General features: G+C 41.5%; 1 protein-coding gene across 1 annotated transcript in view; it reads left to right on the top strand.

The window, feature by feature from the left end:
• Window positions 1-16,247, top strand: part of LOC134602698 (LON peptidase N-terminal domain and RING finger protein 1-like) — a 78,334-nt gene that overhangs the window by 23,178 nt on the left and 38,909 nt on the right. The window contains exons 3-5 of the mRNA XM_063447849.1: window positions 1,984-2,106; window positions 2,515-2,667; window positions 14,732-14,879. Coding sequence (XP_063303919.1) covers window positions 1,984-2,106; window positions 2,515-2,667; window positions 14,732-14,879 — 424 coding nt within the window. The remainder of the gene's footprint in view (window positions 1-1,983; window positions 2,107-2,514; window positions 2,668-14,731; window positions 14,880-16,247) is intronic.

Genomic DNA, 16,247 nt, shown 5'->3' on the forward strand with positions numbered 1-16,247 from the left:
AGAAGAGTTTGAGAGCAATGGACTCTTTGAAAAATATTGGCCCTTACGCAGCCTTAAGAGATTCAAAATAGTGTACAAAATGTATTGCTCACTGAGCTGACTTTCAAAGAATACAATATATTTTACACAGAACTGGCCACCACAATAAGACAAACAAAGTCTTCCTAGAAATCTTCTGAAAAAAGGTTTGGCTGATGGGACTTGCTGTCATCACCCTTAATGGTTCATGCAAATTGTAATGCAGATTTGTTTCTCAATTGAGTTTGAGGGAGGTAATAAAATAAGTTTAGAAAATGTAATGTAATCATATAATCCGCATTAAGCAAAATATGCCCAATCTGTGATTTAAAAAAAAATGGGCCTAGAATGCTTTTGGTGTGACGAAATGGCCATTTGTCAAAAGCCAATTTCATAAGCTACACGAGTTACGGTCCCAGTTGACAACATAATTCTCTAGGAATTAGAACCAAAGTGAATTTGCTCACCGTTGTTACCCAAACTCTGCCCAATGTGACATGGAAATCCTTGGTAGCAGACTTAAATGTTACAAGCAAAACATTTTGTCAATATGATTGTATTGTTTCTGAATGACTGAAACACCTCCAAATGACACACAAGTAATTTCACAATGCTTAAATGTTTAGTGCGTTCTATAATTATGTACATGTGATGTGTTTATGGTACACCAGCAATTAACAACTTAAAGAGACACTCTGAGCACCACTATAACTTTTGCTTAAAGGGACACTCCAGCCAGCTAAAGCACTTTAGCTTGCTGAAAAGCTTTTCTGTGTGAAGAGTGTGTCCTATTTTTCTCAAACAGTGCAGATTTCAAAAGAATTGACACTTTTATTAATTAACCTGGTTACACCCCCTTAACTTTCAAGCAGAAACAGGTCCTGTTACTTCCTATTTTGGTTAGCTTGTTTGCACTGAACTCGAGAGGCGACAATTACCCAGAGCACCAGCCTTGCAAAGACGTGTAACTGAGCTGCACTAGAAAGTTTGTGACTGGACAACCACAGAAAGACTGGCGGGGGTTGAGTTAGAAAAGAAGTGATTGCAAAAACAGAACTGGGACTCTTGCAAGCTGTTTTTAGATATAACATAATTAATTGCATGCACGTTTTCATTTACTGAACAATGATATTTATTTATTTTATTGTCTTTTACTTATTAAACTTCCTGACTTCACTGTTGAATTGTCAGTTTTTCTTTACATTTGTCATCTCAATTTTTAATGAGGCACTTTGCACTCTAGAGGGAACTATTGTAGTTCATTTATGGATTTTAGTTTTGATAACTATAAATAATGTACAGAAATATCAAGCACAAGTATAACTACAATCCACTTACCTCCATTAACATAATCTGCAGTTATGCAGTGTGTATAGAATGTCCATGCGCTCAGCTATGGACAAAGATTGTAAATAAAGCTCCATAAAATTACATAATGCATAGATGGCAATACTGACAACCTTTTGGTCTATGTAGGAAATCACATTATACTGTTTTCCAAGAAGAATATTTGTGTTTTCCCCAGAACTCACATTTGTTGCTAGTTTGACCTATTTAGCATTATGTAATGCATGTAATGGGGCAATGATGGCACTCACAGCATTTGTAACCATGCTCCTGAGTACCAGGTAACTCAGCAGCTCTGCAACCCCTGCAAAAATATATTTTACTAGATGATCCAGGGCACAGAGTTCTTGTTCCTCATATTAGGAAGCCATGAACTGGACCAAGGATACCTCTGTTCCTCTCTATTCTAAAGCACATGAAACAGAGATGGTTGGTCTTCTTGAAGGAAGCCCAAAGAATCTGCACACCTCCAGCTGGTTGCATTCTGACCAACAGAGGTGAAAGCATTTTTTGGGGGGGGGATAGGGGGGGGGGGGGGGGTCTGTGCATGATTCAGTCAAAGAACAACCCATGTAATCATTTTCTTGATATGCTGCTCTTCTCATATTCGTTATGTAGGGATTCTACAGAAAGGGAAAGGCTCTGATCCATATGGATAAAAAAAGAGAAGCTCTGGCCCAATTCCATCAATGTCTGGTGCTGAATCCACAATTCTCTGATGCCCGAAGGGAAATTGAGCAGGTGACGTATACACTCCGTATCTTAGTTGAAATTCAGCTTGTAACATTACTCCAGGACATGCTACTTGCACGAATATTTCATGACTTAATAAGTATCTGGCCAAATATTGAGATCCTGCTATTAAATACACATACTTCTTCAAGAAAATATATTCTCTGGTTCATTTATTGTTCTAAATGTGCTAGTTTGGGCTTAATTGCGCAATTCATTTTTACAAATTTTTGCACAATATTTTTTTAGTGAATATAAAGTGAACAATGTTTTATTCTTTTAATGAAGTGATTAAAAAACAGGCCGGTTTCATTTTCTTCCTTATCTTCCACTGCCCTTATTTAATGGTTTTCCTCTTTGATAAACCTTTTATAATGACATCATTATCTATCTTTTTTATTCCCTTTTTCTGTATAGCTGCTGAAAGATGTCAGCTGTCATGTGCCTTCTGCTGTTGAAGATCTGCTTGCTGAGGTCTCAGCATACTTGAAATCATCCAGTTATGACACTGACATCCTTATAGCTCCCCTGGAAGCGTCATACATCAATCACACCAGTGCCAACTTGAAGGTAACTGCATGGTTGAGCAGCGTGTGTGTGTGTCCTATCTATCTAGTGGCCAAGACATTTTAAAGGACTCTAACGTAATTGCTACAGTTTATTGTAACGTTTATGGTGAAAGGGTGTTATGGATGGAGTCCCTCTGGTTTTTTTTTCCAACTGTTTGCAAGCATTTTGATAAAACTCATTGATCTCCCCAACATCTGAAGCCCAACTCATTAGCTTAAGATATGGTGATGAATCTTTTTATGGCTAACAAGGATTTATCAATGTTTAATCACTCTTAGGATTTGAACTTGAAAACAGTTTTGCACCTATAGTGTCCTTCTACCACTGCTACTGCAGTAAGGTTTAGTTACGTAGTATGGTGCTTGTAGATGGTTTAAAATCTGACTATTTAGGCCTCAAATTGTTAGTTTCTGACTCAGTGCAAAACCTTAAAAATATAAAAAGAGAAAGAGTGGGGTCTATCTGTGCCTCTGTTTGGAGGCCTGGAACTTTGAGAACCCATGAAGCAGAACTTTGTACTTTGCGAAACGCTTATTCTTTGGCTCCAGGTATGGTGGGAGACAGCACTTGTGAATGCATTTTTATTGTTATATTTCTTTTTATTTGTGCAAAACTACCCTATTGGATATTTGTAAGGTTTTATGCCTAGTAAATGTTGCTTCTTGTTTTTATTGTGTACTTATTTTCATGGGATTCTTGCTTTATTTTTTTCTGTTCACCTTCTTGAAACATATTATTGCACTTCAATTTTATGCCTTTGCTTCACATATTTTAATTCACATACTTCAATTCTCAAATTTATTAGTGTAATGTGCTGTCCTATATATTTTCATTTCACAATGCACCTTGCCAGCATATTTTCATTGAGGATGACAAAGTGACCAGTATTTCACCAATATAACTAGGAATCACAGGGCACAGTGCAAGAATCAAAAAAGCTCGCCCCTTATCGCTCCTCCTTGCTACCCCATAGCAGTATTTGTCTGTCTGTCTATCTGTCTATAAGCAATACCCCTGAGCGGGATGTGTGTAGTGGCTGAGTGTGATCCAGTTGTCCTCAAAAGTTTGCATACCCTGGCAGAAATTGTGAAATTTTGGCATTGATTTTGAAAACATGAATGATCATGGAAAGAAAAAAAGTCTCTTATATTGAAGGATAGTGATCAGCGGCGTACATACCGTGGTCGCAGGGGTCACAGCTGCGACTGGGCCCGGCACTCCAGGGGGCTTGGCTGCCCTGCGGATCCTTGGGACCGGGTACCCGCCATCACCATTTGCGGCCCCGGCCTGCGCGGCAAACCGCCGGGGCCGCATGTTAAGGGGTCCATCGGGTGGCCCATGCTGTCAGAGCCACCCTATGGATATGGATTGTAAGGGGTCCTGGTCAGCACGACTGGGCCCCCTGTGATTACATCACAAGCTGGGAGGAAGTGACCACACGTCACTCCTCCCAGCTAACACACAGACTGCGCGGGAGGATGGAGGAGGAGGGAATCAGAGTGGCAACTCTGACTCCCATCAATCTGAGCCACCACTGGACCCCAGGGAATGTCACTCTCCTGCACCTAAAAGGTCGGAAACAGGAGGGTGACTAAAATATTTTGTTTGTGTGTGTGTTTGTTTGTATGTCTTGTGTGTGTGTCTGTATGTCTTGTGTGTGTTTGTCTTGTGTCTGTGTATGTATGTGTGTGTATCTTGTGTCTTGTGTGTGTGTGTATGTGTCTTTGTATGTATGTGTGTCTTATGTATGTGTGTGTCTTTGTGTGTATGTGTCTTTGTATGTATGTGTTGTGTGTGTCTGTATGTATGTGTGTGTGTCTCTTTGCATATATGTGTGTCTTATGTATGTGCCTTTATATGTATGTGTGTGTGCCTGTCTGTATATGTGTGTATGTATGTATGTATGTATGTATGCCTGTTTGTATATATGTGTCTGTGCCTGTTTGTGTGTCAGTCTGTATGTATGTGTCTGTGTGTGTTGGTCTGTATGTATGTGTGTGTGTGTGTATGTGTCTGTATGTATCTGTCTGTCTGTATGTGTCTATGTGTGTATGTATGTATATATGTATGTGTGTCTGTTTGTGTGTGTGTGTCTGTCGGGGGGGAGAGCCATGGGGGGGGGGGAGGAGAGCCCGGGGGGGGGGGCACGGATCAGTTTCGCACCGGGGCCCCATGGATTGTGTGTACGCCACTGATAGTGATCACATAGTTGTTTGGCTCCTTTTTAAATCATAATGATAATAGAAATAACTCAAATGGTCCTGATCAAACGTTTACATACTGTCAGGATCGGGACAGGGATCCAACACGCAGAGTACAAAGAGTGGAAAGGTACGTATACCGGGCCTTAGAATGGCCGGACTAACGTACCGAGAGTAAAGAATAGTCAGAGACAAGCCGAGGTCGAGGGAACGAGAAGACAGATAAGCGAGAGACAAGCCGGGACAAGGGATAACAGAGAAACAGGGTAGTACAACGAGCCGAGTCAAAACCAAAAGAGCAAACTAGAATACCAGAGCACTGAGTGACTAGACAAGCTAGAACCACGACAGGGCAATGAGCTGAAGTAAGGAGTAAGCTTAAATACCCTGGTTCTGGATGGAAATCACGCCTCTGACAAGTACCGATTGGATATCGGACACTTGAGTGACAGATTGCTCGTGCTAGCGTTATGACGTCACGTATTGAGCGTCCTGCTAGAAAAGGACGTGGATTCCTCGCGGCCGGTGTTTAAGTGACTGGATGAACCGCGAGGAACGGAGGAAACAGCTCGCCTGGACGGATACACCACCAAGTCTCTACCTCCCTTAGAGGTAGAGGCCTCAGGTACCCTGACAGTACCCCCCCTCTCAGATACGCCCACCGGGCGGAATGAACCGGGGCGAGATGGGAAGCGGAGGTGAAATGCTCTGCGAAGGCGAGAAGCATGGACGTCCTCCTGAGGTACCCAACTCCTCTCCTCAGGACCATATCCCCTCCAGTTGACCAAATATTGCAATTTTCCCCTTGAAATTCTGGAGTCAATGATGGAGCTGACCTCGTACTCCTCCCGACCCTCCACCTGAACAGGACGAGGTGAGGGGACCTTAGAGGAGAATTTGTTGCAAATGAGGGGTTTCAACAAGGAGACATGAAAAGAGTTAGGAATGCGTAAGGCAGGTGGCAGAGCAAGGCGATACGCAACCGGATTGATACGAGTGAGAACCCTGTAAGGGCCTATGTAGCGAGGAGCAAATTTCATGGACGGAACTTTTAGGCGAATATTCTTAGTACTCAACCATACCCTATCCCCAGGAACAAAAACAGGAGCCGCTCTTCTATGTTTGTCAGCGTGTTTCTTGAACAGCGAGGAACTATGTAATAGAATTTGTCGAGTCTGATCCCATAATTTCTTCAGGTTGGCGACATGATCATCAACCGACGGTATCCCCTGAGAAGAGGAAACCGAAGGAAAAATCGAAGGATGAAAGCCATAGTTCATGAAGAAAGGGCTAGAGCGAGTTGAATCGCAAACAAGGTTATTGTGTGCGAACTCCGCCCAAGGAATCAGACCGACCCAATCGTCCTGGTGTTCGGAAACAAAGCAACGCAGATACTGTTCGATCTTTTGATTAGTGCGTTCAGCAGCTCCGTTAGACTGAGGGTGATAGGCAGAGGAAAAGTTCAATTTGATGCCCATTTGAGAACAAAAGGATCTCCAGAAACGTGAGACAAATTGAGAACCTCTATCAGAAACAATCTCTGAAGGAATCCCATGTAGGCGAAAAACTTCTCTCGCAAAAATCTCCGCCAATTCAGGAGAAGTCGGAAGTTTAGATAATGGCACGAAATGGGCCATCTTAGTAAATCTATCCACCACCGTGAGAATAACAGTCTGTCTTTTGGAAGCAGGCAAATCAACGATAAAGTCTATGGACAAACAGGACCAAGGTTTCTCAGGAATGTCCAAGGGGTGTAACAGGCCACATGGGGATGCATGAGGTAGTTTAGTCTTGGCACAAGTCTCACAAGCTGCGACGAACTCCTCAATATCCTTTCGAAGTGAAGGCCACCAGAAATCCTTGGATATCAGAGAGTATGTCTTGCGAATACCAGGATGACCAGCTATTTTACTTTCATGAAAACATTGTAAGAGCTCCAGTTGAAGTTCAGGAGGAACAAAGTTTCTTCCCTCAGGAGTGTTTCCGGGAGCTAGATGTTGTGACTTCAAGATCTGGTCAAGTAGCGGAGAATGAATTTTGAGACTGGTATTAGCAATAATATTGCATTTGGGTACAATGGAAGACAAAAGTGGTTCAACTGAAGCAGAGGGTTCATATTGGCGAGATAGCGCATCGGCTTTAGAATTCTTTGACCCAGGTCTGTAAGTCAGAACGTAATTGAAATGGGTAAGAAACAACGACCAACGAGCCTGCCTGGAGGACAGACGCTTGGCCTCTCCGATATAGGACAAGTTTTTGTGGTCTGTCAGGATGGTAACAGGATGTAATGTACCTTCCAATAAATGTCTCCATTCTTTCAAAGCCTTGATAACCGCTAGTAATTCTCTGTCACCAATGTCATACCTGCTTTCCGTACTGGTCAATTTTTTAGAGAAAAATCCACATGGATGTAATGGTTTATCAACACCCAACCTTTGAGATAGAACAGCACCTAAACCAGTCTCTGATGCGTCTACCTCGAGCAAAAAAGGCAGAGAAGTGTCAGGGTGAACTAAAATTGGAGCGGAAGCGAAAAGCTCCTTGAGAGTCTTGAACGCAAGGAGAGCTTCAGTAGTCCAATTCTTAGTGTCAGCCCCCTGTTTGGTCATGTTAGTGATAGGTGCAATAATGGAAGAATAGCCCTTAATAAAGCGCCTATAATAATTGGAAAAACCAATAAATCTCTGTATGGCTTTAAGACCTGTGGGTAAAGGCCACTCTAGAATGGATTGGAGCTTATCCGGATCCATCTTAAATCCCTCCCCAGAGATCACATAGCCGAGAAAGGTTACCTGGGTTTGATCAAAGCTACATTTCTCCAACTTGCAGTACAAGCCATGCTGGAGAAGCTTGTGCAAAACCCTCCTGACTTGCTTGTGATGAATCTCAATGTCACTAGAATGAATGAGTATATCATCTAGGTATACAATGACGCACTCTTGCTGAAATTCCCTAAGAACCTCATTAATCAGATCTTGGAATACCGCTGGCGCATTGCATAACCCAAAAGGCATGACAGTATATTCATAGTGGCCATATCGAGTATTGAATGCCGTCATCCACTCATGTCCCTGCTGGATTCTCACCAAGTTATATGCCCCTCTGAGGTCTAACTTGGTGAAAATTGTAGAGCCCTTCAAACGATCGAAGAGTTCGGTGATCAAGGGAATCGGGTAGGCATTTTTAATGGTTATCTTATTCAAGCCTCGATAATCAATACAAGGTCTCAAAGAACCATCTTTCTTTTTAACAAAAAAAAATCCAGCCCCGGCAGGGGAGGAGGACCTCCTGATGAATCCCTTGTCTAAATTCTCGTGAATATATTCCTCTAGGACTGAGTTTTCCTTTATAGATAATGGGTATACATGACCTCTGGGAGGCATGGTACCAGGGAGTAGGTTAATTTTGCAATCAAAGGACCTGTGTGGGGGTAAGGTATCGGCTTTCTTTTTGTCAAATACTGCCTTTAAATCTAGATACTGAGGCGGAATTTGTGTCTCTGTAGGATTGTCAGAGGTATTCGATGTATTAGTTAATCCAAGAGGTAAGACCTTCCGCAAGCATTTTTCTTGACAATTCTCTCCCCACGAAACTATCTCCCCTGATTCCCAATTAATAATAGGGTTGTGTCTCCTCAGCCAGGAGTACCCCAGGACTATGGGAACAGACGGAGAAGAAATGAGCATTAAGGATATATCCTCTTTATGCAGGATGCCAACAGTCAAGTTAATCGGTATGGTCTCATGAAAAATAACAGGCTCAAGTAACGGTCTACCATCGATGGCCTCGACAGCCAGAGGTGTCTCTTTTAACTGGGATGGAATAGCATGCTTGGCAGCAAAACCCTGATCTATAAAGCTCTCAGCAGCTCCAGAATCGATTAGTGCCATAGTCTTAACTACTCCCTTCTCCCACTTTAAAGAAACGGGTAACACAAGCCTGAGCTCCTTGTAGTTGTGAATAGAGGACAAAGTAGAAACACCCAAGGCCTGTCCTCTAGAGGAACTTAGGTGCGAGCGTTTCCCGAACGATTGGGACAATTTAGGCGTAAATGACCCCTGACTCCACAATACATACATAAACCCTCCCTTCTCCTGTACTGTCTCTCCCTTTCAGTGAGATGAGTACTGCCTATCTGCATAGGTTCAGGAATACGTAAGTCTTCGAACTCAGAGATTTGAAAGGTAGGCGCTAGTTTAAAGGAGGGTCTACGAGTCCTATCTCGAGTGTTCTGCCTCTCTCTTAAGCGTTCATCAATACGAGATATAAAAGAAATTAAATCCTCCAAATTTTCAGGAAGTTCTCTAGTAGCGACCTCGTCAAGAATTACATCTGATAACCCATTCAGAAACACATCTATATAAGCCTGTTCGTTCCACTTAACTTCTGCCGCCAAGGATCTGAACTCTAGTGCATAATCCACAAGTGTTCGATTGTCCTGTTTAAGGCGCAACATTAATCTAGCTGCATTGACCTTTCTGCCAGGAGGGTCAAAAGTTCTTCTAAACGCAGCTACAAAGGCATTATAATTATAGACTAGTGGATTATCATTCTCCCATAAAGGATTGGCCCATCTCAAAGCTTTTTCAATGAGCAGGGTAATAATAAATCCAACCTTTGCTCTATCTGTAGGATAAGAGCGGGGTTGTAATTCGAAATGGATGCTAATCTGGTTTAGAAAGCCACGACACTTCTCCGGTGACCCGCCATAACGTACTGGTGGGGTAATACGGGAAGAAGCACCTACAGTGGCTACCTCTAGACCTGAGACTGCAGGAGAGATAGAAGGAGTACGTGTCTCCTCAGGTGGATTACTAGCACGAGACAAAAGTGCCTGTAGTGCCAAAGCCATCTGATCCATCCTATGTTCCATGGCGTCAAACCTGGGATCCGAAGAACCAAGCTGACTGTTTGTACCTGCAGGATCCATTGGCCCTGTCGTAATGTCAGGATCGGGACAGGGATCCAACACGCAGAGTACAAAGAGTGGAAAGGTACGTATACCGGGCCTTAGAATGGCCGGACTAACGTACCGAGAGTAAAGAATAGTCAGAGACAAGCCGAGGTCGAGGGAACGAGAAGACAGATAAGCGAGAGACAAGCCGGGACAAGGGATAACAGAGAAACAGGGTAGTACAACGAGCCGAGTCAAAACCAAAAGAGCAAACTAGAATACCAGAGCACTGAGTGACTAGACAAGCTAGAACCACGACAGGGCAATGAGCTGAAGTAAGGAGTAAGCTTAAATACCCTGGTTCTGGATGGAAATCACGCCTCTGACAAGTACCGATTGGATATCGGACACTTGAGTGACAGATTGCTCGTGCTAGCGTTATGACGTCACGTATTGAGCGTCCTGCTAGAAAAGGACGTGGATTCCTCGCGGCCGGTGTTTAAGTGACTGGATGAACCGCGAGGAACGGAGGAAACAGCTCGCCTGGACGGATACACCACCAAGTCTCTACCTCCCTTAGAGGTAGAGGCCTCAGGTACCCTGACACATACCCAGAAATGTTTGCCCTTGTTACAGACACACAAGTTTAAAATGTCAATTAAAGGTTAATTTCTCACACTTGTTGCTTTTTAAATTACAATTAGTGTCTGTGTATAAATAGTCAATGAGTTTGCTAGCTCTCATGTGGATGCACTGAGCAGGCTAGTTACTGAGTTGCTAGTTACTGAGCCATGGGGAGCAGAAAAGAATGGTCAAAAGACCTGCGTAAAAAGGTAATGGAACTTTATAAGGATGGAAAATGATATAAAAAGATAGCCAACGCCTTCAAAATGCTAGTCAGTACTGTTCAATCACTTATTGAGAAGTTGAAAATTCGGGGATCTCTTGATACCAAGCCAAGTTCCGGTAGACCAAGAAAGATTTCAGCCACAACTGCCAGAAGAATTGTTTGGGATACAAAGAAAAACCCACAGGTAACCTCAGGAGAAATACAGGCTGCTATGGAAAACGATGGTGTGGTTAGTTCAAGGAGCAGAATACGACTATACTTGAACAAAAATGAGCTGCATAGTGGAGTTGCCAGAAAGAAGCCTTTACTGCACCAATGCCACAAAAAAGCCCGGTTAGAACATGCCCGACAACACTTTGACACGTCTTACAGATTCTTGCACACTGTAATTTGTAGTGATGAGCACAAAATAGAGCTATATGGTCACAATCATAAGAGCTATGTTTGAAGAGTGGTCAATAACACCTAAAAAAAAAGAATAGCATCCTCACATTGAATCATGGTGGTGGCTCACTGATGTTTTGGGTGGGTGTGAGTGCTAAAGGCACGGGGAATCTTGTGAAAATTGATGGCAAGATGAATGCAGCATGTTATCAGAAATTACTCGCAGACAATTTGCATTATTCTGCTCGAAGGCTGCGCATGGGACGCTCTTGGACTTTCCAGCATGACAATCACCCTAAGCACAAGGCCACATTGACTCTCCAGTGGTTACAGCAGAAAAAAGGCAAAGGTTCTGGAGTGACCATCATTGTCTCCTTACCTTAATATCATGGAGTCACTCCGGGGAGATCTCAAACGTGCGGTTCATGCAAGACTACCAGAGACTTTGCATGACTTGGAGGCATTTTGCCAAGACAAATGGGCAGCGATACCACCTGCAAAAAGTAGGGGCCTCATAGACAACTATTACGAAAGACTACACACTGTCATTGATGCTAAAGGGGGCAATATACAGTAATAAGAACTAAGGGTATGCTGACTTTTGAACACAGGTTAATTCATTTTTTTTCTCTGTCATGTTTTGTTTTATGATTGCGCCATTCTGTTATAACCTACAATTGAATATAAATCCCATAAGAAATAAAATAAATGTATTTTGCCTGCTCACTCATGTGTTTTTTGATTTAAAAAAAAAAAGGTACATATATTACCGATTCTCCAAGGGTATACACACTTTTGATCACAACTGTATGTGGGGAGTTGTTGAAGTGTGTATGTGTGTGGCTGGCTGAGTGTAAGTGTATATGGGGTTTAGATGTGTGTGAGTGTAAAGTAATTTGGCCTGCTTGGGGTCCATTCCCCTAGCATTGCAAACCCCCATGCTGAGTCTAACATGCTGACCTCACTGTCAGCACACTAGCGTCAGGGCATCCAATAATCCAGTGACAGGGAGCAATGGAACTGGCTGTCACTATAGCATTAGACCCTGTATGCCACTGGCTCAAAGATCTAACGTTGAACATTTCATTGACAGGCAGGGGAAGGACCAAAAGAGCTTTAAACTAAAATCTATGCAGTTGCTAGCATTTCTGCTTGCACATTGAAGAGATGTAATGCAATGCTCTTTAATACACACTCATTGGCACACGCATGCCTGACAGACATACACTGACAGACACCTCTGAGATTCCAGCTGCAGCGGAGACAGGAAGTTGTACCCAGCAGACATCAGTCAAATTTATAGTTGGGGGGCGGGGCACGTGGACACTCCTGGCACCGTAACAGCTATAGAAGTTATAGTGTAGCAGATATGGCGCTTGCAGTATTCCTTTAATCATTGGGGTATAATAGCTCTACCATACTCACTGAAATATATTACTTTGTATTGACAATGTTTGTTTATTTCAATATACAAGGAAATCGTTTAAATGTTTTGTTCATTTAAAGTGGAATTCTTTATTACTGTATGAAGCTTTTAAAATTGTCATTTATCTCTTAAAGTGACACTCCAGGCACCCAGACCCTTTTCTGCCCATTGGAGTGGTCTGGGTGCCAACTCCCACTACTCTTAACCCTGCAAGTGTAATTATTGCAGTTTTTTATAAACTGCAATATTTACCTTGCAGGGTTAACTCCACCTCTAGTGGCTGTCTACTAGACAGCCACTAGAGGGCACTTCCTGGTTTCTAGCACAGGAAACCTGTGCTAGAGCGTTGCTGGACGTCCTCACGCTGTGTGAGGACCTCCAGCATCGCTCATTTTCCCATATGAAAGCATTGAAATGCATTTTCAATGCTTTCCTATGGGGAGCGCTAATGCGCATGCGCGGCATTGCTGCACATGCGAATTAGGTCTCCCCGGCCGGTGGAGTCTCGCCCACCGGCCGACGCAATCAGAGGGAGGAGCAGCGCGGAGGAAGAAGCAGCGACGTGGGACATTGTCGCTGCCTCTGGTAAGTTACTGAAGGGCTTTTCACCCCTTCAGCAACCGGGGATTGGGGGGTGGTAGGAAGAGGGGACCTGCAGTGGCAGGAAAACAGATTGTTTTCCTGGCACTGGAGTTTCCCTTTACATATGTTTTGTTTAAAAAAAATATTATAATGCAAATATATATTTTGTTAAATATTCTGAAAGATGTCATGACCTTTAACATGACTACCACACTAAATGTGATTTTAAATTGAATGTGGCAGGTATGTATCAGGAAAATCTATCAAACACCAAATCATTCCTCGTATTTGAGAAGTAAATATATTTTAATACATGTCACCAAACCATTTTCCTTCTCAGAACAGATATTTATTGGTGACATTTAATGTGAAAATCCACTCACGTATTCTTTTGACATCTCAGTCTCTTAACTCTCGTTCAGCTTGGGGGAAAATAGAAACAGAAGATCATTTTGTACTATTGATATAGTAGAAACACAAAGGCCCCTGGATCCGCTGTCATTGTGCTTATAGACAATTGCAGTAGATATCATGCACTTGTGTCTACATGACTGAGGTTTAAAAAACATAATTATCTTGAATATGCAGGTGATAGAATATGTTGTGTTTACCGCCTCACCAACATCTTGTATTCTGTATCTGTGACTATTTAAAGGGAAATGTATATAATTGACTGCATTAAGGAGCCTCTATTTTGGTCTACGGAACTTTTCTTATCCCATTAATACCAGTCATGCAGGGGCTAGATGCAGATGCAATTTAACGGATCACATAGGATGAGTGAAAATCTGCATGAGCTGATAGCAACCATACTACAGCTGCTATCAGCATATTCAGTTCATTGTACTGAGCTGTGTGCAGTTGTTGTGGTGTCACAAACTGAACATGTGTAAAGCTGAGGCTTGGTCTCTCTTAAGTTTCAGGGAAAAAGGAAGTGTGATGGACAAAGTTAGAATGGAGGGTGGTTAATTAAAATTCCTTCTTTGATGCCACTGACCCAGAGAACAGTCTCACAGGGTTATTCGCTAAAGTGAGAATTCAAGGTGAATTTAAAATTTAAGACCAGAGTAGCTGAATAGAAAGCATTGTTGGAAAAGTGTACATTAAAGGAATACCTTGTATTCCTGACCCTATAGTGTTAAAACCACAATTTAGGTGGCTTACCCCCACCCCCTTTGCCCCCTTAAAACGGGTTTAAACTTATCTTATTTCCAGCTCTCCATAGTTTGGCCAGAATTGATGATCTCAGCCAATCCAATACTTTACTTTCCCAGAGGAAAAGTATTGGATTGGCTGAGATTGCCAAGGAGGCCAAACACCGGTCAGGCCAATTCGCATCTCCTTATGTTTAGCGGAATGTTTAGCGTCCCCATGCAGAGTGAGGAGACGCTGAACGTCAGTGCTGCACACTGTGAGGAGTGGCCAGTGGAGGCATCCCTGAGCTTTAATGTAAACCTTGCCTTTTCTATGATAGGACAGTTATTACTGCAAAATGCTTGCCGGGACTGAGCATACTCACTCGAACAAATACATTAAGCTGCAGTGTTTCTGGTGGCTATAGTGTCCCTTTAAGGTGATTTCATCATTTGTATAATATTCCAACAGTTAATGTGATTGTGATTTTTAAAAAAAAAAATATTTACTTATCAATGAACATATTAATAATTTGCAAATAATAGCATTGTGTAAAAATGTTTATATTTTTGTTTACCCTTTTTGTTTTGTAGCTTGAAGGTGCCTCTGATGAGGAGCAAAATTCTCAATGTCTTATGACAACAAATGATTTGACATCTTTGAGCCAAATTCACAAGATGGATACAGAGGGCCTTAGTCCCACAGATAATGACAGATCATGTCAACATTTCAAGTTGAAAGGTCCGTAGTAAAATACGAAACTATCAGAAATAAGGATATATTGTGTTTGTATACAACATCTTTAACTTCATTCAACTATGACTTGACAGCATTATTGTTACACTGTAGAGACACAAACTGCATTTTTCATTTTTTTCTGTGCAACAGTGTGCTAGTAGTACTGAGATGCTAAAGTCTTTTTAGGGCAGATTGGCTTTTCAGTCATCTAAATTGTTTGATTCTCGAAACAATTACAAACCAATAGATCTTCGGACCACTTAACCATCATATATCCTGAATATATTAATTTAACATATATTATTGTATGATTAAATTAAATAATTTAATGCTAATAGGTCTCCCTGGCATACAGTACAATACCGAGTATATTCTCAAAGAGTGATGAATGTGATGTTTGACAACAAATTAGCAACATTTAGACAAAATGCTTTTAAAAAAATGTTTGTCTTAATTTGGCAAGTTAATTATAAATTGACTTTTTAGTAAGACTTTTTGAAATCAAGGGACGCCTCATCACCGACATGTCTCTATATGACTCTAGTCTACATTCCTAATTTACAGAAACCCTAATACTTTTTTAAGTGCTCTATTTATTTATTTATAAAACATTTTTATTTTTTTTATACTTTCTTTTATTTAATTAGGGTTTCTGTAAATAAAATAAATAAAATGTACTTAGTAATCAGTATCACTCCTTTCCTAAAAAAAAAAAAATGAACTACTTAAACATATGTGGGTGTACTCAATGCTACTAGCATGGCTTGAAATTTACTCCCACAGCCATTCTCATCCCGCAATGCAATTCAAGGGAAACACCGCTGCCCAAATTAAAATAAATAAATCACTGTATAATAGATATACAACAAATAAAAACATTCATGCATCTAATTATGCATTTTTATTGGGGTATATCTAAATGAAAACAAAAACTGCAGCTATCTTGTCTGCTGACAGCTAGGGGAATGTAACACGGTTAATTTATAAAATGCCAACTTCTATTGAAATCTGCACTTTTTGAAAAAAGAATAAAGAGGGCACACTCTTTACACTTAAAGGACTTCAGCAAGCTAAAGTGGTTTAGGGGCCCATAGTGTACCTTTAATGGGAATGGAAAGGGCAACATGATGTGCAGCCCCCCAAATGATTTATGCAGGTGGTCATACAGCAATTAGTTTCATTGGCCAACATATGTGTAAAGTTGACTGTTTTATATATAAAATTGATCAAATAAATGCTTTTTGACATGCTGGTTTGAAAACAAAAATAAAATTTCAAGTCTGCACCTGTTTCGTTTATTTCCTAAATATATATTTATGCTAGAACAGTAATGGAATTTTTTTAAACCAAAAGTTCCAAATCAACTGCAGT

The sequence above is a fragment of the Pelobates fuscus genome, chromosome 3 (genome assembly GCF_036172605.1).
Source record: "Pelobates fuscus isolate aPelFus1 chromosome 3, aPelFus1.pri, whole genome shotgun sequence".
Lineage (NCBI taxonomy): Eukaryota > Metazoa > Chordata > Amphibia > Anura > Pelobatidae > Pelobates > Pelobates fuscus.